This window comes from Carettochelys insculpta, chromosome 11, assembly GCF_033958435.1.
Source record: "Carettochelys insculpta isolate YL-2023 chromosome 11, ASM3395843v1, whole genome shotgun sequence".
NCBI classification, from domain to species: Eukaryota; Metazoa; Chordata; order Testudines; family Carettochelyidae; genus Carettochelys; species Carettochelys insculpta.
Window position 1 is genome coordinate 24,858,219 of NC_134147.1, and position 22,359 is coordinate 24,880,577.

General features: G+C 42.6%; 2 protein-coding genes and 1 long non-coding RNA gene across 7 annotated transcripts in view; 1 reads left to right on the forward strand and 2 right to left on the reverse strand.

Annotated features, from left to right (window-relative positions):
• The window catches only part of ARHGEF3 (Rho guanine nucleotide exchange factor 3), a 272,374-nt gene extending 267,316 nt beyond the window's left edge, over positions 1–5,058 (reverse strand). For 3 of the 5 annotated variants that reach the window (XM_075005463.1, XM_075005461.1, XM_075005460.1), the window contains exon 1: positions 4,757–5,058. The gene's annotated coding sequence lies outside the window, so the exon portion shown is untranslated. The remainder of the gene's footprint in view (positions 1–4,756) is intronic. The other 2 variants (XM_075005462.1, XM_075005459.1) reach the window with 1 other exon arrangement.
• On the forward strand, positions 4,626–16,745 carry LOC142019080 (uncharacterized). Its single transcript, XR_012646984.1, has 4 exons — positions 4,626–4,716; positions 5,291–5,420; positions 7,101–7,263; positions 14,871–16,745. It is a non-coding gene; the product is annotated as an uncharacterized LOC142019080 (long non-coding RNA).
• A 571-nt stretch (positions 16,746–17,316) lies between these two features.
• Positions 17,317–22,359, reverse strand: part of IL17RD (interleukin 17 receptor D) — an 85,128-nt gene continuing 80,085 nt past the window's right edge. The window contains exons 12-13 of the mRNA XM_075005297.1: positions 20,603–21,539; positions 17,317–19,410 (exon numbers count right to left, since the gene is read on the reverse strand). Of these exons, the coding sequence (XP_074861398.1) occupies positions 19,295–19,410; positions 20,603–21,539 (1,053 nt within the window). The 3' untranslated portion in view covers positions 17,317–19,294. The remainder of the gene's footprint in view (positions 19,411–20,602; positions 21,540–22,359) is intronic.

Genomic DNA, 22,359 nt, shown 5'->3' on the forward strand with positions numbered 1-22,359 from the left:
TAAGCTGAGGACTTGGAATGACACCCAACAACCAGTTAAAATTTCTCATTCACACCTAGGTGTGTGCAGAATATGTGTGAGAGAGAGAGAGATCTTGTACAAAACACACAAAATATCTCAGACCTTGAAATAACTGGTCTCAATGGAGCAAATTCAGATGAGCATGTGGTTTCAAAACTCTGAATTGAGTATCTTTGATGTCACTAAAGGTCTAACAATGTTACATCACTGAGCAGAAACTAGGTGTATGAACCCCATTTCAGACAATGCTGTATATAGTATGGTTCTTAAAACTCCTTAGAACCAGCTAAGTTTTATGGAATCCTAGTACCACATAGGAAACAGCTGGTTCACAGCAAACAGGTTAACATCTGCACTGTTTATTAAACTGTGCATATACAGTGCTTTTTTTTTTTTTTGGCCAGTACTGAATAACAGCACCTCAGCAGGCCCAGCCAAAGGATTGGCTGTGGGGGGAGTGAGGGGAGCCAGCCGAGTATCAGCTCCTCTTTCTTGTTGTCGTTGTTTTACAAAAATAGCACTTGTGTGCATGTGTGATTATATATCACATGCACATCTTAAACAACTTATATCTTCAAAAAAAAAGAGTACCTAAAAAGATCTGAATAAATTGACTGCGGTTGCACTAAGTATTGCTTCAAAGAAGATGTATAAAAATCAGGTTCATAATATCTTCAGAAACATAGATGCAAAATGTACTTAAATGCCTGTGTTTGAAAGATGTGTAGCGTATGATGGTACTGATGTTAGTCACTCACTACATACAACATTTTACTCGCTCATTAAATACAAGTTAAAAATATAGATGAGAATCAGAGCTTCAAAGTTTCTGCAGATTTTCACATAGCTTAAATATCCTGGTTTGAACCCATCTTTATGCAAAAACAAGCACTGCTAAAGCATTAATATTCCTATCTGGAAAACTAGAATTAGCTTTCCAATTTAAGCAAAAAGTTTGCGAGCATCTGCAGCTTCCATTCACTTCAACTCATGAATGGCAAAACAAAACACAGTAGAACCTCCAAGTTATACATACTTCAGGATTTGAAGTTGTTTGTAATTCTGAACAAGATGTTTTAGTCGTTCTTTCAAAACTAATACAAGTTTGAAACTACAATGCAGAAGAAAAGTGCTTCTCCCTGTTTTTAGTAATTTACATGTAACAGTACTATATTGCATTTGCTGCCCCCTTTTTTTTTTTTTTGTCTTGTCTCTGCTGCTGCTGGCTGACTGTGTAGTTTCAGTTCCAGGGGAGATGTGTGTTGACTGGTCGGTTCTCAACTTGTGTGTTCATAGCCCTAAGATTCTATAGTAGATCCTACTTACGGTCCATTCATTTCCATAACTGACCGAATGAGAAAGTGAAAAAGCAAGGAAATCCCTACAAAACACCTCATGCCAGATTTTATGCTCAAACTGAAACCTCAAACTTGGAATACAGCCAAGCCAACTAACAGCACAACAGTGATCCCAGGGAGAACAACTGCAAAATCTAAAAACGGAATTAAGGTTTGAGGAAGTGTGTGGGGAGTGAGGCCAAAATACCACAGCACATATGATACCTTGGAAAGTCAGAGGCTTTTGTTGTGTCACTGATTTTTAAAGCACAACTCCCCCTGGAAATGAATGGGGATTTCTGCTCATGACCTGAAGTAAACTACAGAAACCAATAAAATACAAACATTTATAAGGATAGCTAAGCAGTGGTGGCTGTCTTCCTCTCAGATTACATGAAACCTGAATGTGTTCTATACATTTCCACACACTACTGCAGAGTCTATCAGATATGAAGCAGTTCACTGTTCCATACTTACCCACTCCCCCACACAGTATCTAGTTTTATGGTCTCTGCAGTGAGTTTGCTATCCATAGCCATTAACAGTTACTACAATTTCATGCAAGTAGACATCTACACAAGCTGCGGAGTTGGGGTCCTAAATAGCTCAATTCTGTAGCAACTGTTTAAAGATCAAAGAATGTTCTCCACCTTTTTTACTGCATATGACCCTATGCATACAAAAGAAGACATCTACATTCAAATATAAAAGCATGCTTATACACATTCACAAATTCTTAGTAGTATGGAGGAAAAATAAGCATATCACCTCATAAAACCAAATTATTTGGAGGTAAAGTAGCACCTCACACATATTAGATCCATAGCCCTAACAAAGGTGAAGTGCCAGCATTCCATGGAATGCCATTGGCAGAGAGTAAGGCTGCATCTAGAGAGTTTTATAGACAAAACTGGGGATTTTTAGACAAAACTCATGGAGTGTGTACACACAAAATGCATTCTGCAGACAAAAACTGTTGACAAAAAAAAGCTGTGTAGATGCTCTGGGGGATCTGTTGACAGAGCAGATCAAAAGATCAGATTGCTTTTATGTGTAGGCAGGATCTGTCGACAGAAGTTTCACCAGAATACCTCTTCCGACAGTAACTTCTGTAGAGAAATGCTTCTAATATAGACGTAGCCCAAGAATTTAGCAACCTTTCACGCTTACTGTGCATGTGGATTTTCCTCTTCAAAGAACTTTAAAAACATTGAAGTTAATTCATGTGGCTATTACAGGTTAATTACCACTAGCTCTCTTTTGATGTCTATACATAATATGCTGGGATTAGTTTCAGAATCCCATGTAAGTATACACAAACACAGTGGGTCTTTTCATCTCCTTCGTATGTCAGTTTTACAAAGTTTGAGGCAATATTGTAAAGTGACACAGGTAGAAGACTGAGAATCAGAAGTTCCCTAAGGTTGATTCTTCTCCCACTTACACCAGCATAAACCCCCAGTTCTGCAGATACTTACACAGAGTGACTTTCTGACCTCACTGAGTATATCTACACTGCAGCTGTGAGCAAGCCTCCCAGCCCACACAGGCACACTGGTGTTCCCAGGACCAAGGCCAGGGCCATCCCTACCAATATGCAAAATATGCACCTGCACAGGGCACCCCAGCTCCAGGGGCAGCACGTGCAGCAGCCCCATCACCTGACCAGCTCCCCTACAGGCTATGCCCAGCAGGTCCATCCCTAGGGGACTGCAGGGCATGGGGCAACCCCACCCCTGGCTCCTCCCTGCCCCCACTCCACTCCTTCCTCTAAGCCCCCACCCCTACCTTGCCCCACCTCTTCTTGCCTGTTTTGCCCCCCTCCTAACTCCCATTCCACTCCTTCCCCCTAATCTACTCCCATGAGTGATGTGGCCTGAAGGATTATGGGGTGGTAGCTGGCATCAGCAGCAGGGGTTGGACCTAGGCCCCCCTCCCCACTCACTGATGACAGTGGGGTGCAGAGCAACCCAACCTCAGCCAACTCTGCTCTGAAGGCTCCCCGATGCGTGGCTCCACTTCCCACAGCCAGTGAATACAGGGTGGATGTTTCACAGCTTCCCCCATGCTCCCTCTTTCAAGCAACACAGCTGGGAGACAGGAAAGCAGAGTGAGCCAGGGCCTGGTCACTCTGTTTCCTGCTGCTGCCAGCCAGTGTGGGCGTGGGCCCAACCCTTACTGCCTCTCTCCTGCTCCTGCACCTCTGATCACAGCCCCTCTTCTCCCCCCACAGTGTAAACAGACACCTCCTTGACAGGTCACATTCTCTCAATCCTCCACTGGGGCTGCAAAGTCCACCCTGCTACTTTCAGTGTGCTAGCCTGAGTCCTGCCAGCACAAGCCTGTCTAAACATGCAGGGAAGCTGGCACCACTGGGACTACTTGCATGAGCAAAAATTACTCTGCAAAATTATACAGACTGAAATTTTCAAAGGCGTTTGAGGCAGCAAGGCACCCTGGGATTTGGACTGCTAACTCCCTTGAACATCTTTGACGTAAACAGCCTGCGTGCAGGAGCCTGAAATAAGCAGTTAATGGACTAGCACTGCTGTGAAGAACCATGTCACTCCTATATAATCCTGGATTTGCCACTGACTCACCAGCTAGCCCCCAGCAAGTCACTTCCCCACTGCCTTTCTCCAGGGTAACACAAGGATAGAAAAGCAGCCTTGTAGCACTGTGAAGACTAACCAAATGATTTATTAGGTGCTGAGCTTTCATGGGATAGACCCAGATCTGAAGAAGTGGGTCTGTCCCACAAAAGCACAACACCTAATAAGTCACTGTGGGGTAGCCCTGTTCGCAGGTCTCCACAAACACAGCAGGAAGGCCTGTGGCACCTTACAGGCTAACAGCATTTCTGGAGCATAAGCTTTTGGGGGCTACAGTGCTACAAGACTGCTTTGTTGTGAGGATGCAGACTGACAAGGCCACCTCCAACCAGTGTCCCTGTAATGCTCTGACCAAGGGAGCCTGATGTAGCTGCTCTCAGACCTCCACGCCCTGCCTGAGCTGTGACTCCTGCAGGAGCCGTTGCGGTTCCCCCCCTCAGCCCCTGACCCTGCACACACAGCCACCGCCGGTGGGGCCACACCAGGTACACGGTCACAGTCCCCGTCACGCCGGCCGCTGGCGGGGAAAAGTGGCTGGTTAGGGATCCCACAGGGCCGCCTCGGCCAAGGCGGTGGGAACCTCCCCGCGCCGCTAGGTGCCTCCGCAGCCTCCCCTCCGCCGGGCGGTGCTAGAGGAGACAGCGCCCTGCTGGGGGCTTTCTCCGCCGCCCGCAAGAAGCGGATGTGGCCAGTCCCCGCCCGGGCCCCCAGCACAGCTCCGCTCCCAGCGCAGCCTCCCGACGCCGGTGAGAACTCGGCGGAAAGCAGGCGCCGCTGGCACCTCACCTCGTACCTTCCCGCTCCTCCAGGGTGCCCTGCCCTGGCGGCGCCGGCTGGGAGCTGCCGCCCGGGCAGGGCGGGTGAGGCGGCGGCGGCGGCTCCAACTCCAGCTCGCGACGCAGAGGTCGCAGCCCCTGCGGGGGGGGAGCAGAGAGCCGCTAGGCTGGGGCCGCCCCCTCGGCACTCCGCTAGGGAGGGGGAGGCGGTGCTGGGCGCCCGGAACTCGAAGCAGCAGCCGAGGCTCTCTCAGGAGCGGCCGGGCACCGACATTCCCCTTGCCGGGGGAGCCCGAGAACTTCCCACGGCAGGCGGGCGTTCCCCGGCGCAGCCCTGCCCGTAGTTGGAGGAGAGAGCCCGCCCCTTGGCTCCTGTGCTCAGCACCCCCCGCCCCGCACACACAGATTCACGCCCCCTCTCTCTACTCCTTTCTTTTCCCACTCCCCTTCTTACTTTAGATCTCCTCTCCCCCCCTTTTTTTCAGTCTCTGCCGTCTCCCCCTTGCTCATTCTTTGTTTTCCCTTTTTTCTCCCTGTCCTCCAGTTTCTCCCTCTCTCTTCCTGTCTATTTCCTACACAGATTCTCTGGATAATGACAGATGAATTAACCAACTAGACCGCGCATCTCCAGATGTCCCTAGCACAGCCCCCCGCGCGCTCCCGGGTTACTTCAGGTAAAGAATTAATTGATCCCTTACCCCAGCTCAGCTGCTCTCCTGTCTCCATTTCCTTACACTTATATCTGAACTTCATCATTTTAGCCATATACCAGAATGGGATATGAACGGCTCAGCACTTCTAAATACCGCCTAAGTCTGGGAAAGTAGACCAGTTTGAGGCTCACCTCTAGTGACAATCTTTCTGTGTTATATTACATATAGTTAAGTTCCTGTTATCTGTACTAAAATACATCATGCCTGCTTCTCCACCCCACTTCACCCTACCTTGCAGGTTACAATCTAGCAAACCTTGCAAGTAAATGGACATTGACAAATTATTCAAAACAGAGGGTAAAAAAGGACAAGCCAAATTTACAGAGAAGACAAAGTTTGCTAACCCTCTCCAGTCCCTGCTACTTTTGAAGTTCTCCCCCAGGCACATGCTTGCAGCAGGGAATAGTGACCCCCAGAAGATTGTTGTTCCCTCTGCACCTGGAGCAGTAATTTAGAGGACTGACCCCCCAGGTGAAAGACCCCTGCTTAAGCCCCTTTGCAGCGGCATTAAGGCTAATTACACAGCACTACATTATGGACAAATTTATGTCCAATGAACAGCCCAAATCCCAGTAATGAATCAGAAGAGTCTTTGTAGCTGCTTCAGTAATACTAAGTAAGGGTATCTATCTGTAGCTGGCAGGAACATAAAATCATGGCCTTTCTTTTCTATCACTGAAAAACTTTCTACTCCAGAAGACCCCCATGGAGTGATACTATGTATAACATATATGAGGTGTAGCCCTTTGCTCCCTATTCGTCTTATCATGCAAATGACACTAATTTTGGTACATTCAGGGCCTTCCACACACTCACAAGTGAGAACTTTTAACTCTAGTTACATCCAGTTATAGAAAACCACCTAGCTATTGGATATTACCAAGTGTGGTGGAATCGTCTGTCTAGACCCTAGATTGTGCTCTGTGTTTTTTTGTGCATGAAAAAAAAGTTACCTAGATTTCCTGTTGTCCTTCAACATGTGTTGCTCATGACCATCCCAATAGGTGTGTTCATGTACTGCATGCATGACTAAAGGAAGGTTTTTGCTCTAGCAGCATGAACCATCAGATCAGGTGGGAACCCCTGGAGTGGCTGTTCATGGCATTGTATATAGGTCCTTGCTGATCTGCCATCCATTCAGTTCTGTCTTGCTGGAATACTCTGACAGAAGACAGGCAAGCAGGACTTGGAATGGATATGAGCAATACTTCTTGAAGACCAAAAGTTATGAGAGATAGGTAATCATTTTTTCTTCTTTAAGTGCTTGCTCATGACTATCCCAATAGGTGACTCTCAAGCAGTATTCTTGGAGGAGATGGCATTTACCTCGTTTCTAAATGCAGAAGCATCATGCAAAGGTGTTGTCATCCCACCCCTGTTGAGTGATCGTGTAGTGAGACATGAGACATGCTACCCTAGATACGTCCTGAATAGGGACTAAGCAATAAACACCTCTTAAGTTGGGCCAATTCTGTTGGCTCTGGGCCTGCATGAGGAGGTCCAGCAAAATAGAGAGGGCCATCGATCTGTCCCCTGATAGGGCAGTAGTGTTGTGAACCAGTGCTGCCAGGGCCATTCCAGTGCTATAAAAATGACTGATGCTTTGTCTTGCCTGATCTTGAGAAATTTGTGTATTAACAGGAAGGGCAGGAATACCTACATAGATGACTTCACCATGAGACATGAAACTTGTCCACTATGGAGCCATGGCCATGATTCTGAAAAGAGCAGACTTGGTGTCACTTTCTGTTGCTCCATGTCATGAAGACATCCACATGGAGATTATCCTTTCTGTCTTCCACAGGTGGGCTCATGTCTGCACTAAGACTATGTCTTCACAGTGCCCTAAGCTTGAAATAATCCTCTGTAACAGGTTCAGGCCAGCAGGCCCAGATGAAACGGTGAAAGGCAGCTCAGAATGCAGCCTGGGCTGGGGAAGAAGAGTAAGACCCAGTTAAGCTTCCAGGTGGAGGCAATCAGGAGTGGTGGCAGTTAATTAACTAGGCCCAACTGGTTTCACTGCCAGAGGGCTGCAAGGGTTTAAAAAGTAATCCCAGTGAGGAGAGAAGAAAAGGAGAGGAGAGGAGTGAAAAGAACAGAACAGAACAGAATGCAACACCACCCCCCACCAAAAGACAGCAAAAGGAAGGAGTATCTCAGCAGGAGGGTATCTTGGCTCACCTCACCCCAGCAAGACTTAAGCCCTGTCTGTGGGAAAGAAGGGAAAGGAGTGACTAGCTGGTCCAGATCATCAGAGGCAGATGCAGCGTCTTCCTCTAGCTGAAGGGAGAGGCAGGGGACCCTGCCCAGACTCAGGGATACCTTGCCATACTATGCAATTTGCATAGTGTAGATTGCATAGCTTATTTCCATTAGATTTCAAAATAGGCTATTTCAGCATGTGGCACTGTCTAAATGGCACCATATGCCAAAATAAAGGCATCCCTGTACTCCTTATGCAACGAGGTGTACAGGGATGCTGGAGTGTTGCACCCATTATCTTGATTACAGAGAGGCGGGCAGCTATTTCAGAATACCACAGTATCCCAACAGTGCCCACCATGCAGTCATAGCCTGACTGACTATTAGTGGCTATTGAACTAGTGGCCGAGGTGAAAAGCTCAACATATCCACCAACAGAATTCAGTTAAAGGGCTTTTTGGCATATAGGAGAGGAGCAGCACCACACTGTCTATATAGAACTTCACTGCAGTGTTGTCTGACAGTCCTGAAACACACTTGCCCTGCAACTGAAGGGGGAAAGCTTGGAAAGCCAGGCAAAACGCCCTGTGCTCCCTGACACAGATGTGCACCAGTAGTTCTGATTGTGACTGTAGGCCATGAGTCCTGATGTTGCCCAGGTGAGCTCCTCAGCCCATGTCAGAGGCAGACTGTGGTTTGGCAAAGGGCACTCCTTCACAGGCCACCTGTGGTTGAAGCAACCAATTGAGGGATTCAAGGAGTATGGGAGGGAGGATGATCAGCCTGTATATAGGATCCCAGCTGGGCCTGTAAACCCAGAGCAGACTGGCATGCTGCACTACATCCCAGAAGCCTCATGTGTTTTCTTGCCATGATAGCCAGGAAGCACTGGCAGGTCTGTATGAGACATCTGATGGCTTGGAACCCTTGAAGAACCATTTGGGAGGTGCTCTTGATAAGCCACTTATCCAAATATGTGAAGAGCTATATCCAGTGCTTGCACAGGAAGGCTGCCGCCACCAATAGAAATACTTTGTGAATACACATGGGGCTGCTGAGAGGCTGAATCATAGCACAATAAACTGATAAGGCAGGCCACTGACCACAAATCTTAGCAAACTTGCATGTGCTGGAATGATTGATATATGGATGTACATGTCCTTCAAGTCAAGGGCAGTGTAACAGTCCCCTAGATCCATGGAGGGAATAATAGTGGCTAGGGACACTATATGTAACTAGAGCCTTCTTATGAAGGCATGGAGGTTTTGCACATGTAAAATGGGACTGAGCATCCCCTTGGCATTGGGGATAAGGAAGTAGCAGGAATAGAACCCCCTATGCCTGAACTCTTGAGGATTCTTCTCTACCAACCCCAATATGAGAAGTGATTACATCTCCTGCAAAAGGAGTTGCTCATGAGAAGGGTCCCGCAAGAGGGATGGGGAAGGTTGGTGGGGGAGCAGGAGGAAATAGAATTGGCTAGACTGTCTCTCACCTACTGTGCTCAAGACCCAGCAATCTGAGGTAATCTGTGTGCAAAGCCAGTGGGAGTAGGATAGATGGTTTGTAAAGGGTGCGGAATGATTTGGTAGATTGGTCACCATCTCAGGTGTACCTTCTAAAGTTCATTTGAGGGCCATGGGGCTGCTGGGAGGAGCCATGGTCCTGGTCAGAAGATCTGAACTGTCTCCTCCTATTATTTCTGCCCACCTTCTGGTCAAGTTCTGTCTCATAGTCCCCAAGTAGAAACCTGGGGGACGCTGGGGCTTGGAAGCTTCCTTTGCAGAGCAGGGGTATGGATCCCTAGGGGTTTAAGTGCAACCCCAGAATCCTTCAGGCTGTGCAGCTGTGTACCTGTCTGTTCAGCAAGCAGGACAGGCTCACGCAGTCAAAAGGGAGATATTGAATGATATTCTGGATCTCAGGCAGAAGACCAGACACCTGGAGCTATGAGCTTCTGCACATAGCTACAGTCATGGCCACTGTCCATGGTATCCTCATCTAGATCTGCAGTGAACTCTCAATGGAAAACCAGTGGCAATGATTCAAGAAACTTGGACAGGGAACCCCAGGACTTATAGCCATACCAGCTGCACACTGTGTGATGACTGGTGATGCAAAGCTGGAGCCCCCGGGTCAAAAAAAGAGGTCCAGCTTCTTTATGTTTTTGGCCTTGGGAGTGGATCCCAGCTGCCCTTTCCTCTCCTTATGGTTAGCAGTGTCTACTGCCAATGTCCCGTCTTGGGGTTCTGCGTGTGTGTATAAGTGCTCATATAAGTTCTGAGAGACAAAGTACCAGTGTTTTATCACCTTGGGGGTGTTTGCTATTGACTTTATGAGGGACAAGGCCATGCTAGAGGGACCCTCTGGAGCCTGATGGGAAGCCTACTGAGTCCAGAAAGTCCACTGCATTGGTCCCTGCCACAGTGGAGACCATGACACTTGCAACAGGTTGGGGTCAGCACTCCTGGAGCGGTGCTGGGATCCCAGTGATGCCAGAGATCAGTGTCACTTTGAGAAGGAAAGATGACTCATCATCCTGGGCTTCCCCCAGTGCTGCATGGGAGGTGGTGTGCCATTTGTGTTACCAGTGGTGCTGAGGAAGCTGGCACCTTGGTACTGCGGTAGTGGCTGGCTGCAGTGCCATGCTAGATAGTGCAGGGTACGGCTAGGGGAAAAAGCCTTCTGGCAATCATGTATGCAGCATGCGCACATATATATTGAAATGGAGATGAGTAAACAATTGAAGAATTCCCATTTACTTTATATGTACAAAAAACAAATACTCAGATCATATAAGCACTGTAAATACATAGGTGCAATGGGAGATGGTCTATCTGAACTAAAGATGTCATGCAAGTAGCCTGACCATATTTTATTAGTCTAACTTGCAATTATTTTTGAATATTGAAAGCTGATTGACTCTATTATGCATTAATATCTGCAACAGGCTTCCATTTATCTATTTTCCATTACTTGTTCATTATCTGATATTCTAATATGTAGGTGAAATCAGACAAGAATAAGTTAATGTCCAGTCAGCACTTTTAAATCTCAATAAATGCCAGATATAATTAAAAACAACAGGGAACATGGACAAAGGACAGAAAATGGAAAAAACACAAGAGATTTAAATTAGTAGAATAAAAAGAAGAAGAAAGTGGTTCAAAGATGTTTTGAATGGTAGTAACAAAGAAAATGCCTAAAATTCCCCCTTTTGAAAATCATTAAACAATGACCCCGAAGAAAGAAATCCACTGATTAGAAAAGCCATCCATTAGAAAAGCCATCTATTGGAGACTGGAATTTTGCTAACAACTGTAAAAATAAAATATAGTCTTTCAAATAGGTGTGGTAGTTGTCAGCTATTCAGGCAAAACAGATCATGACAGGCAGAGCATTATTGTTCTGGGGATTATTGCATAACCCTCTTGTCTTATGAGAAACATTTTTGATTGTAAAATGGGACCCAGAAATTAAATTGCTTGGTTGAGAACAGTTCCAAGCCATGAATAACCATTACATATATCCATCTGTGTTTACGGGCCAGAAATATCAATAATCCTTTTTGCATTTATTTATTATGCATTCATAGCCAAAAGTGTGTGAGTGCCTTAATGAAAGATTAACTGAAAATACTAAGGAAAAGGCAAAATGGACCCAAATAAATTCTAGAACTCCTGTAAAATTTATACTAACATGTACATTCACCCTCACTCAAATAAACATCAATCCAAGCCTCACATTAAACAGGCAAACATGTTAAAGAGGAAATTGTGTCTTGAACCTGTCTGGGCAAGTTATCACAGAAGAAACTCCAGCATGCAGTGTGGGAGGGAGCATATCACAGTCATAGGCCCTCGGGCTTAAACAGAAAAGGTGCTGCTTGCAGTCCTCGGAAGACTGAACTATTCAATAATCAGTACATCCAGAACTGCTGATTTCAAATACTGCAGTTAGAGAGAGAGAGCAACATACTTTTCCTTAGATAGACTGGAGCTATATTGTCTTTGTCAATCAAAAGTAAGATCTGGAACCGTATTCACTACATTGTAGCACAGGCAATTAATGAAGCTTGTTAAATCTTGATTTTTCTTGGTGACAAGTATCAGAGAGGTAGGTGTGTTAGTCTGTAGCTTCGACAACAAGAAGTCTTGTGGCACCTGATGCATCTGATGAAGCGGGTCTTTGCCTATGAAAGTTTATGCTCCAAAATATGTTAGTCTATAACGTGCCACAAGACTTCTTGTTGTTCTTGATTTTTATATGTCCTGACTTGTTCTGATTTGAGTTATGCCTCTTAAATGTTGCACATATATGTACATATATGTATTTGAATTGAATGTATATTAATTTAAAACTGATAATGAAGTTAAATGACAAGGATTTAAGCCATTTTAGTTTAAAATGACAACATTTAGCAGTATTTAATATACTCATGTTTTAAATAACATTTCATATGTTTTGTTAAAAGCAAAATATGCTATTTATTAAACAGGTTAGCATTCTCCAAACAAATATTCCTGTACTTGTCACGTATTAAGGTCAGCCAAAGCATGTGGCTAAAAGTTTATGAATGCATTCTTACTATGTTGTATTTTTCTGGTTTCATTTAACTTTTATTAGCTATGTGTTACCCAAAAGTTATCCTGTGAAGAGACAATGGTTTCCTTTTTAATTAACACCTACCCACATCTTTGCTAGTTTGCAAATGCGATAGTAAAGGGCAGCCGGCTTCCCCGTTGCTGGTTAAGATATCTTTTTTATGGGAACCACACACAAGTTCAGAGCTGATAATTAAAGAACAATGGATTAATTCCTCTCTCCCTAATACTAGTTTTACGCTGGTGTAAATGCACTGAAATCAGTGCACTAACACAGGCATGAGAAGTTCAGAGAAGGACTGTATTGCAGGAAGACTGGGAGTTGGTTTAATACCAAGCACACACTGAAGCAAAAGTGCAGGCTGCCCAAACTTGCATTCCTGCTTCAATGGCTTCTGCTGGAACTCAAAATTACCAGGATGCAGGTCTGGTCCAACTCCACCCTTGCTCTGTACTCATGCCTTGGCTGCACATGTCAACCTCTCCTAGAATGCCCCCTCCGCTGAGATGAGTGCTGCAGAGGTGGCACAGAACTTGCTCTATGCACAGTATACCAATCCCACTCACCAGTGTGGGGCAGGTATATTAGGGTGAAGGCTTGTGCCCATCCTATGCTTAATGTGCATCCTGCTAGCCATCACTAGGGCTGTGTCTAGATTACAGCGATTTCTCAATAGACGTTTTTGTTCAAAGATATCTTCTAGCAAAACTTCTGTAGACAGATTACGGCCAAACTGCCAAGCAGATTGCAAGAGTGATAACCACATTTTTAAACTGGAATTATTAACACTCAAAAGTTTTCACAAAGTTTTACAGGTGTATGCTTCCCTTGTGGGATAAAATTACCTATTCTACAGATAATTATGCAGTAAATTTCCCTGCCTCATGTGTCATTCTCTTTCCAAATACAGTAGATCTATTTGCATGCTGCCAATCAATAAATAATATGAATACATACTATACACTCCCTCCCTCCAATCTGATTGTCCATTAGACTTGAAGGGCCCCAGGGCAAGGTGCTGGGGCTGGCTCTCCATGCTCCTAGAAGAGGCAGGACCTCAGGCAGAAGGCGAGGGCCTGGGACAGCTAACCCTCAATGCCAACCAAAGCATGCCACATCGGCCCCACCCCTCTCAGAGGTGCCCAGAGCTCCAGCACTGACTTTTGAACAGTCAGGCCCCAGGACAACTTCTGTCTTCCCAACGTCCCCTACTCTCCTCACTGGTTACTCCCCATTGGAAGGCCTGTCTACATATAAGCAACATCCCCTGTGAACTATCCCACAGCAAGGCCTGAAAAAAGGTTGCTTGGTTTCTTGGCATGCCAGTCAGTTCTAAATGCTGCAAAAACCTGCAAATCATGAGCCAGCTCCGTCCTCACTCAAAAATTGAGCGTTTAAATTAATAAAATATGAAAATAGTGACTAGAGAGTGCATTATTTCTGCTGCTATTTATTTTTATAATAAACTAAATGTACATTATCTTCAACTTTTAAGTATTGAAGATTTTTACTTTAACAAGGTAAAGATGTTCTGGGACAACTGGAGATTTTGGCGGCTAAGCAGGGGTAATTGGGACTTCCCCATTCCTGGAGCAGGGCAAAGTGACATGACATTTTTATTTCATAGATGAAGAGATAAAATCACAGTCCATAGCATTATTATCCTACAAAAAAGGCATACTCAATATAATTTACATTTTTCAACTTTAGTTTTAACTGAATTTATCCTTTAAAATGTACAGAGTACTAACAAATCTTAAACATTTATTAGCATGTTTGTTCAAGCATGCAGAACATGAATATCTTGTGATAATGAGGTCTTACTGTAGGTGAAATCAAATAATTTCTAGCAAATTACCATATAAATGGCATATGACTTAATCTTTGCTCCCAAAACTTAAGAAATAATTAATGTCTGATCATTTATATGTTCAGAATAACCAAATTTTATATGTAATGTGTGTGTGTGTGTGTATAAATTAAAAAAAAAAGTTAGACTTCTGGTTTTTGTTTCATTTTAGGGACAGGAAAACCAAGATATAATGGAAAAACTCTAACTTGTGCCAGTTCTCATTGCCAGGGAAGCTTTCACTGCCATTTCATTCTTAAAGAAAACAACTAAGCTGTGTCTACACTTGCACTCCTCTTTCAAAAGAGGCATGAAAATGAAGGAATTTGAAAATACAAATGAGGCACTGCTTTACATATCTGGTGCCTCATTTGCATATCCACCTTTCGAAAGAAAAAAATCAGTTTCTTCCTGAAACACAAAAGGAAGAAGGGTTCTTTCAAAGATGGGGTTTACTTTCAAAAGAGCCCTGTCTACACTGCTTTTTTCTTTCAAAAGAAGCTCTTTGAAAAGAATATGAAAATGAGGCATCAGATATGTAAATCAGTGCCTCATTTGCATTTTCAATTTCCTTCATTTTCATGCCCCTTTCAAAAGAGGAATGCAAGTGTAGACACAGCTTGACAGAAAACAAAACAAAAAGGCCATTGTCTAGCTATGTTTTTTCTAGAGGCAAAAATACTGAAATCCTGAAAATGACAAAAAAAAAAAAAAAAGCATGATTGTGACAGGATGTTCCCTTCTTATAATTCTAGAATCTCAGCATCTTCATGGAGGAATATGGAACATTAGAAGATTTCTTGCACTGACAGCAAAACATATGGGCTGTGTCTACACTAGAGAGTTTTGTCAACATAAGGGGCCTTCTATCAATTCAGGCGGGAACTGCACACAAAGGATGGGTCTACACTACATAATTTTGTTGACAGAAGGGACCTTCTGTCGAGCATCCACACAGAGCATTCTGTTGACTGAGTCTCAACAGAATTCTGCATTTGCCTCGACAGTATTACCCCTCAAAAATTTGAGGCATAACAATCTCTGCACTGTCGACAACAAAAGTGCAGCGGAGCCACTTCCATCGACAGAAGGCTTCCGGTTGCCAAGCAGCCCTCTTTGCAGAGCTGCTGTTCTACTTTCTGGCACCAGAGGTCAGTGCAGCCTGGAAGTTCTCTGTCAACAGAGCAAGTTGTGTGTAGATGCAATCTGTTGACAGAGGTTCTGTGGAGATTCTGACAGACTGCACAGCCCTCTGGTGCCAGAAAGCAGAATGGCAGCTCTGCAAACTGGGCTGCCCAGCAACTGGAAGCCCTCTCTGTCGACAGAAGTGTCTAGGCTGCACTCTTGTCGACAGTACTCTGCCCAGAGATTGGAAGCCACGCTCGTCTATACACTATAAAAAAAAAAAAAGTCAAGTAGCACTTTAAAGACTAGCAAAATAGTTTATAATAGTTTATAAACTATTTTGCTAGTCTTTAAAAAGTGCTACTTGACTACTTTTTGTTTTGTCCAGAGATTGTTATGCCTCAAATTTTTGAGAGGTAATATTGTTGAGGAAAATGCGGAGTTCTGCCAATAATCTGTCAACAGAATGCTTTAAATGCGTGGACGCTCCCTGAATTATGTCGACAGAAGACCTCCTTTTCCTACAAAAACACCTACCCTTGTGCATGAAACTGTTTTGATGTGTGGATGTAAACTCTACATCAGTTCCATTGAGAATTCTTCATTTGCTGCCTGATTGTGCTGGTGGCAGGACCCCACAGCTACCATCACCATCTGAGACCCCTGATCAATGCAGGTTCCATGGAGTGGTGAAATCTCTCCCTAGACACAGTCTCCTAACCTTGCCTTATGTAATTAGCTATATGGTTTGCTAGCCCTCACATTTGTAATCAGTTTATTTACTATTGTAACTGTTAAATATATATTCACTACCCAGAAATAAAAACCTGGTTGCTTCTCTCTTTTTTCTTCTGCTCTGGCTCACTCTTCCTCCGAAGTGCTGTTTTGGCTTCCCCTTGCAGAAGTGAGGAATAAAGCTCCTTAGGAACACAAGCAGGACACTGATAGAATGATTAACCTCTCCCCTCGTAACCATATAAATGAGCATACCCCAGAGTAACGGGCAAATCTGGTAACACCATTTGAAAAATTAAACCATAGAATGTTTTGCATCCACAAACAAATGCCCCAAGCCATCTAAAAAGGTTTTAAGTGGTCCAATGACCAGTTAGCAATTGCTACTCTCATCAGGCTTAATAACTGTTTAAGGTTTAACTCATTCTTGATGAATTTACTTTATTAATTTTTTTTTTGCCAATGTCATGTACAGAAGCTGAAATGGTTCACTGGTTCAGCTGTATGACAGTGTAAAAGAAGCTTTTCAAAATCTCCCAGGATGCACTGTTACAGAAATTTTGGGCTAGATGTTTAGAGACATTGCAAATGAAAAGATGTAAGAGGACATCGCCGTGAATGCAAAACAAACACATTTAGGGTGGTTAGCATGAACAGCTATTGTGTGTGCTTATACTAGTAAACGTACAAGCAATTTAATTCTCCAACTGAACAAGTAATACTTAACACATACCTTATTGGGCATACATAATTTTTTAGAGTAGACAGGACCAATATATATATGAGTTCATTCCAAAACAGACTTACCTGAATAATCCTTACTTAGAGGAAACAGTTTGCAGAATACATTGGACAAATGCATGGAATTACATTTGGATGAAAAAGCAGCTATATAAAACTTCGATCATTTCCACTTCTTCTGTATCAAATTCATGGGCTGTTTCTACACATGCCTCTTTCTCTGGAAGGAGCATGGTAATAAGCAGCCCAGAAAATGCTGATGATGAGTGGATGTAAATTTTCCACGCCTCATTAGCATACTGCCACATGATTCGGAGTCCAGACAAAGCTCTTCCAGACTCCAAAACAGCAGTGTAGACCCCTGTTCCTCAAAATTTTGAGCTTCAAAAAGAGCTTCTTCCAGACTCCAAATTGCACGGCCATTTTCTGGGCTGCTCATTATCATGCCCGTGTAGAAGCAGCCATGCAGTCAGCCTATTGCACATTTTCTGGAAGATATGATTAGACTTCACTTGACATATAGAATCATGTATCATTGGGAGACCTTTGGCACATGCACAGAGAGAATAGTTACAATTATTAAACTCAAGGGATCTTACTTCAAAAATTAATAGAATCCATCTTCCTATACAGAACTTATAGCCCACTATGTTTTTTACAGTTGTTAGACTGTAATATATTCTAACAGTTTATCTCCTAAATGTGATAATGAAGAGAAATAAAAATAATTAGGCAGACATCTTAGATTTGGTACTATTAATCTGCTAAGAGAAGCACAGTGAACTGGTATGAAAAACCATACTAAATATTACAAAAAAATTGATAAGTAACAGGAACATATCTTATGACTTTTTATTTTCATATTTAACTTCTAAATTATGCTACCATAAAAATCAGATATCAAGCACTGTCTACTGTTAATATACACGTCCAAAATATTGACACTAAATTTATCAACTGTCATCAACCTATGTCTTGCATCCTTGGCTTTTCACTATTTTTTCACCATCAGAGAAAACTTATCTTAAAAGCACGTTCAAAATGATCCCATTTCAATACATTTGTAGAGTCTCATGGTAACAAAAGGGATTATTTCCATTTACATTCTGTTTAGATTTTACTACATATGAAAATAGTAGAAAACTAATCTCTAAAATGTATATCAACATACTTGTTTTTTAAAAACTTTTGTAAGACTTTTTGCTCATAACCTCAAGGCAAAACACAAAATTCTTGCAAACTCAGTAGTAATTCCCCTCATCTATCCCTCATAATAAGTATACAGTTTTTTCTGAATTTCAAAATCGGAGTGCCTAACTCTGTCAAATAATTAAGTAAGTTAAACATTATATCCTTCCATTTAATTAAAAAAATGAAAATCCAAGGTGGTCTGCTATTTTCTTCAGTCTGTACACAAAGCCTATAATGACCTATATTCTTTCCCCCCGCCCCCAATTAGGCTTAGATCCATTACTTGTTGGCAAAAATATATTTGACTAAAATTAATCTGACTGTAGTATCTCCACAGAGTATTATAACTTCAAGACCAGGCAAACTGTTCAGCAAATTTTTAAGTAAGGAAACACTAAAGTTAGTTTGCAACTGATTTATCAACCCAGCTTTGAAAATGGCTGTTAAGGGTCAAGAGTGAAATCCTGACCTCTTTGGCATCAGTGAGAATTTTGCCATTGATTTAAATGGAGCCAGGAAGTCACCTAAATCTTTAATACTGAATGAAGTAATAGGCTATGACCTGTTCATTCACCTGCCTTAGAGCTCATCTTTGCTGAACACAGCAAGTGCAAACCTCATGCTTAGTGTCCAGGCATCTAGTCTTTGCTCCCTTCTGCAGTGGAACTGCACAAACCACACTGAGTCAGGGTTCCTCACACCCACAGATGATGGGGCAGGATTTACTTTAAAATGATTCTACCTCACTTGACTTAAGTATTTTTAAACATCCAAAGAATGGGACAACTAAGAATTTTGCTTTCAGTACAATCCAAGGCACTATCTATAAAAATCATCTGTAGTTGTTTCAATGCTTGCAGATCATCCCCACGCTATTACATAGTCTGGCCTTTGGCATTTTATGATGATGACTCCCGAAACAAAAAATCTCACTGATCATCTACTAAAATATTGATACCATCAAGTATTTCATCATTTAAAACCAGAATTTCTGCTGCAAAACACATTGTGCCTTTGAGATTCTTGATAATCTAAACCGAATGTGATTAGTTATTGTATGTTCAATAACAAGTATTTCTAATACAATCATTAGAAATGATTTTTAATTGTGGGATCTGTGAAGAGCATAATTTCATCATGCAATTTAAGCTGGTAATTTAAAAGTGTATCTTCTTTGCTTTTCAATGCTACATTTTGAGACCAGAAATGAGTTTATAGAGCTCTTCAGGTAAAGAGCTACTGGCCACAAATTCCATTAGGAACAGAAGATATCCTTCAAGGAAGCACTTGTTCCTTCAAGTAGGTTTAGCATTTGGAGTGATGTGGTGGGTAACACACAAATAGAGCCTATTGATAAAGTGGCGATGCTTAACAATCTTGGAACATGCTATGAAGGTGCAACTGCCTGGAGTTCATCAGTATGGATGTGGCAATGAAGTTCTGCTTTAAATATTCCAGGGACTAGGGATTTTGTAGCAGTGAGCACAGGGGGTTCTTCTTCTCCTAGGGAAGAAAAAAAATGTTATTTTTTGAATCCTGTTTTATTTGTGCAATGGTCAGTTCTATGGTGGAAAGAACACAACCAGTTAATATCACAATGCATTATCTTAAAGGGGTTAAGAAACTGAGACTACCTATCTCAAGAACAGGGGAGAGCAATTATTTATCTAAACTGTGAGGAAAGAATGAATGATAGAAATTTCTGTGAGGAATGTTGCAGAGATCTGTCTCTGCCTGGTGGGGTGGCAGAGAAGGAACTGAAAGGAAAGGGGGCCACACACATGCATTCGCAAGGCATGTTGGTTGGGCACACACCATGCCTGCATGGCCCCACAGACACTGCTCTGAAAGACTCTGATCAGTGGAGCAGGGGTGCACTGATTCCTACTATGGAGCACCCACAGGGATATCTCTCAAGTCAGAATCTATATTTTACCCACTTTTGGCATTTCAGATTTCACATGTTTTCTCCTACTGACTTGCTACTCAACTCTTCCACATCTACTGTCTTTGCCATATCCACCTCATAGCAAACAGTATATGTGACTAAAAGTCTAAATTTTAATACCTACCAAAGTAAATTAAATTTTTTAAAGACAAGACTTAAAAAGCACACCATACATTGAACAAATAGAAAATCATTCAAGCTGGATGCTTTATGATCCTCTAAATATAAAGCTTGCCTGGTCATTTGCTTATGGAAGAGATGAAAGACAGTAGATTAAACTTCAGTGACAATAAATACAATTGCCGAATACTGTTTTTCCCCAGTTCTTAATGCACATTCAATAGACCCTGGTCAATAAGACAGCAGCAAGTCGTGTTTATGTAGCATATGTTATAAAAAGCTTAATATCTTGTGTGTGTACTAATGGAAGTGGAAGGCACCATTTTATATCCTATTAGAGCTACATGCAAATTGCAAAATTTCAATAGGTTTCATGACTTTTTACATTTTTCAGTAAGTTTAGAGTATGGTCAAAATTTAAGAAAACTGATGAATATTTTTTACCACCAACCAAAAAAAAGTTTGACCAGCTCTGTATTTTAACTAGCTTTATCTCTATCTGCTTATATAGTCCCTTATTCCATAGTATATTATATACTCAATGCTTAGTTTTATGTTGCTGATGGTATGACAGCAACATGTGAATATTCTGTATTAATAAAATTGAAAAAAACTACTGCATCTTACCTAATCCTGAAGATGAAGAGACACTCTCTGAAATAGAAGAAGTTTCAGTTTGGTCTGTCAATAGTCCTTCCATCAAAGGTAGAGATAACTCAGATGAAGGTACAGAAGAATCATAAATTCCAGAATCCCGTGGCATATCTGGAAGATTGGCAGCTTTTACAACATGCAGCAATGGCTGAAGAACAGAGCTACCATCCTGAATGTCCTGAATCTCTACATCTTCTGCAAGGTTAAAGTGCTCAATTATACAATGAGAATCTGAATTTACAGCAGGGATAATATTTACATCTGTTTTCAGGTAGATGTCCCCATCAGTCACCTGTTTATTCACTAAGTCATTTAAAACCAAGCCTGAGTCAAATTTTTCCATCGCAGGCTCTTGGTAATGTAAAGGAGGTTGAGGAAAAGGAATGAGTTGTTTCTCAAACCAGTCAGGCTCCTGATCAATGAACTGGTGCATATTGCAAATGGCAACATAAAGAGACCGCCCAGATTTGCTTCTGAAGTAGTTTCTTTTGCTAATATTTACAGGGTACAACTCGGAATCCTGAAGGCTCAGATCTCTGCAGTGTAAGTGAGAGTAAAGCTGAGGGAGGTTATCCATGAGCTTGTACTTTGTACTTAGATCCACAATGCCAGGAATGTCACCCTCACAGGAGTAGTCAAAGTAGACTGCAATGTACTTGCAGAGATCATCTGAATTCTGCTTTGCCTGACGCAGCTTCTCTGCAATGATAGATATGGCAAGCAGAAAGAGTTCTCCTTTCTCGGTATCTCTGTTTGTTCCCATGTGCTTCCAGTTCTTTTTTTCCACAAAGTATTTCATTCCTTTGGAACACACAATGATGATAAATTGGGATTCACTGATCTTCTGAATCAGCCACTCTTTCTGCCCTTCTTTACAATTTTTTAAATCTTCCCATAAATCCAGTGCAACCTGGAAAAGAAGAGAGTATCTTGGTTGACATAAAAAGGGTAGATTGAGCAACTAAATGAAGGCTAAATATGTTGTTGTGATGGGGCAGCTGCCCCACTCTAGAAAAGAAGGGGTTAAAATCTTCTGGGCTTAAGAAGCCAATTGGGAGAAGGCTTAAGGCAGCCAATCAGGGGCTGGCTGGGTGTATAAAATGGGTTGCAAGGAAGAGGAAACAGTCTCTCTCCAGCTCTGTCACTTATTCACAGTTCACTACACCACAGTTCGTCATGCCCTGCTGTGCTGTGCCGCACTGGGCTGCATCATCTTGAGCACATGACTCAGCCTCCTTGTGCTGTCTCAGAGCTCCATCACAACCAGATTAAGGGCACTAAAAGAACACCCAGCCTTAATTATGGCACCCCAAAAGAAAAACAGTGAGTGATATAAACAGTGGTCAACAGGCTAAGAAAGGAAAAAAGGTGATCCAGAAAGTCGAATTACTGGATAAACTGGCAAGGGGTCAAACTACAGCTTTTCAGCAGATAGACTGTATGGCAAGACTAACAGAGAATTTGGAACATCACATCACTATGTTCCTTTGTGAACCCACCCCTGTTAAGCCTCTGTTCCCAGAGGGATAATAGAATTCCCAGGCAACAAGTTCAAAGAACTGTTTTGGCTGATCAAGGTTGAAATTGAAGTCAATTACACAATCTTTGTTTTCCAGTTTGGCTGTTAATTTACTGCTTTTAAGTTAAACTTGCTTGTTGACTGTTAAACAGCAAGGAATTAAATGCTCTTTGCAGACAATGTGTTGTTTTTGTGTTGCAAACCCCTCCTG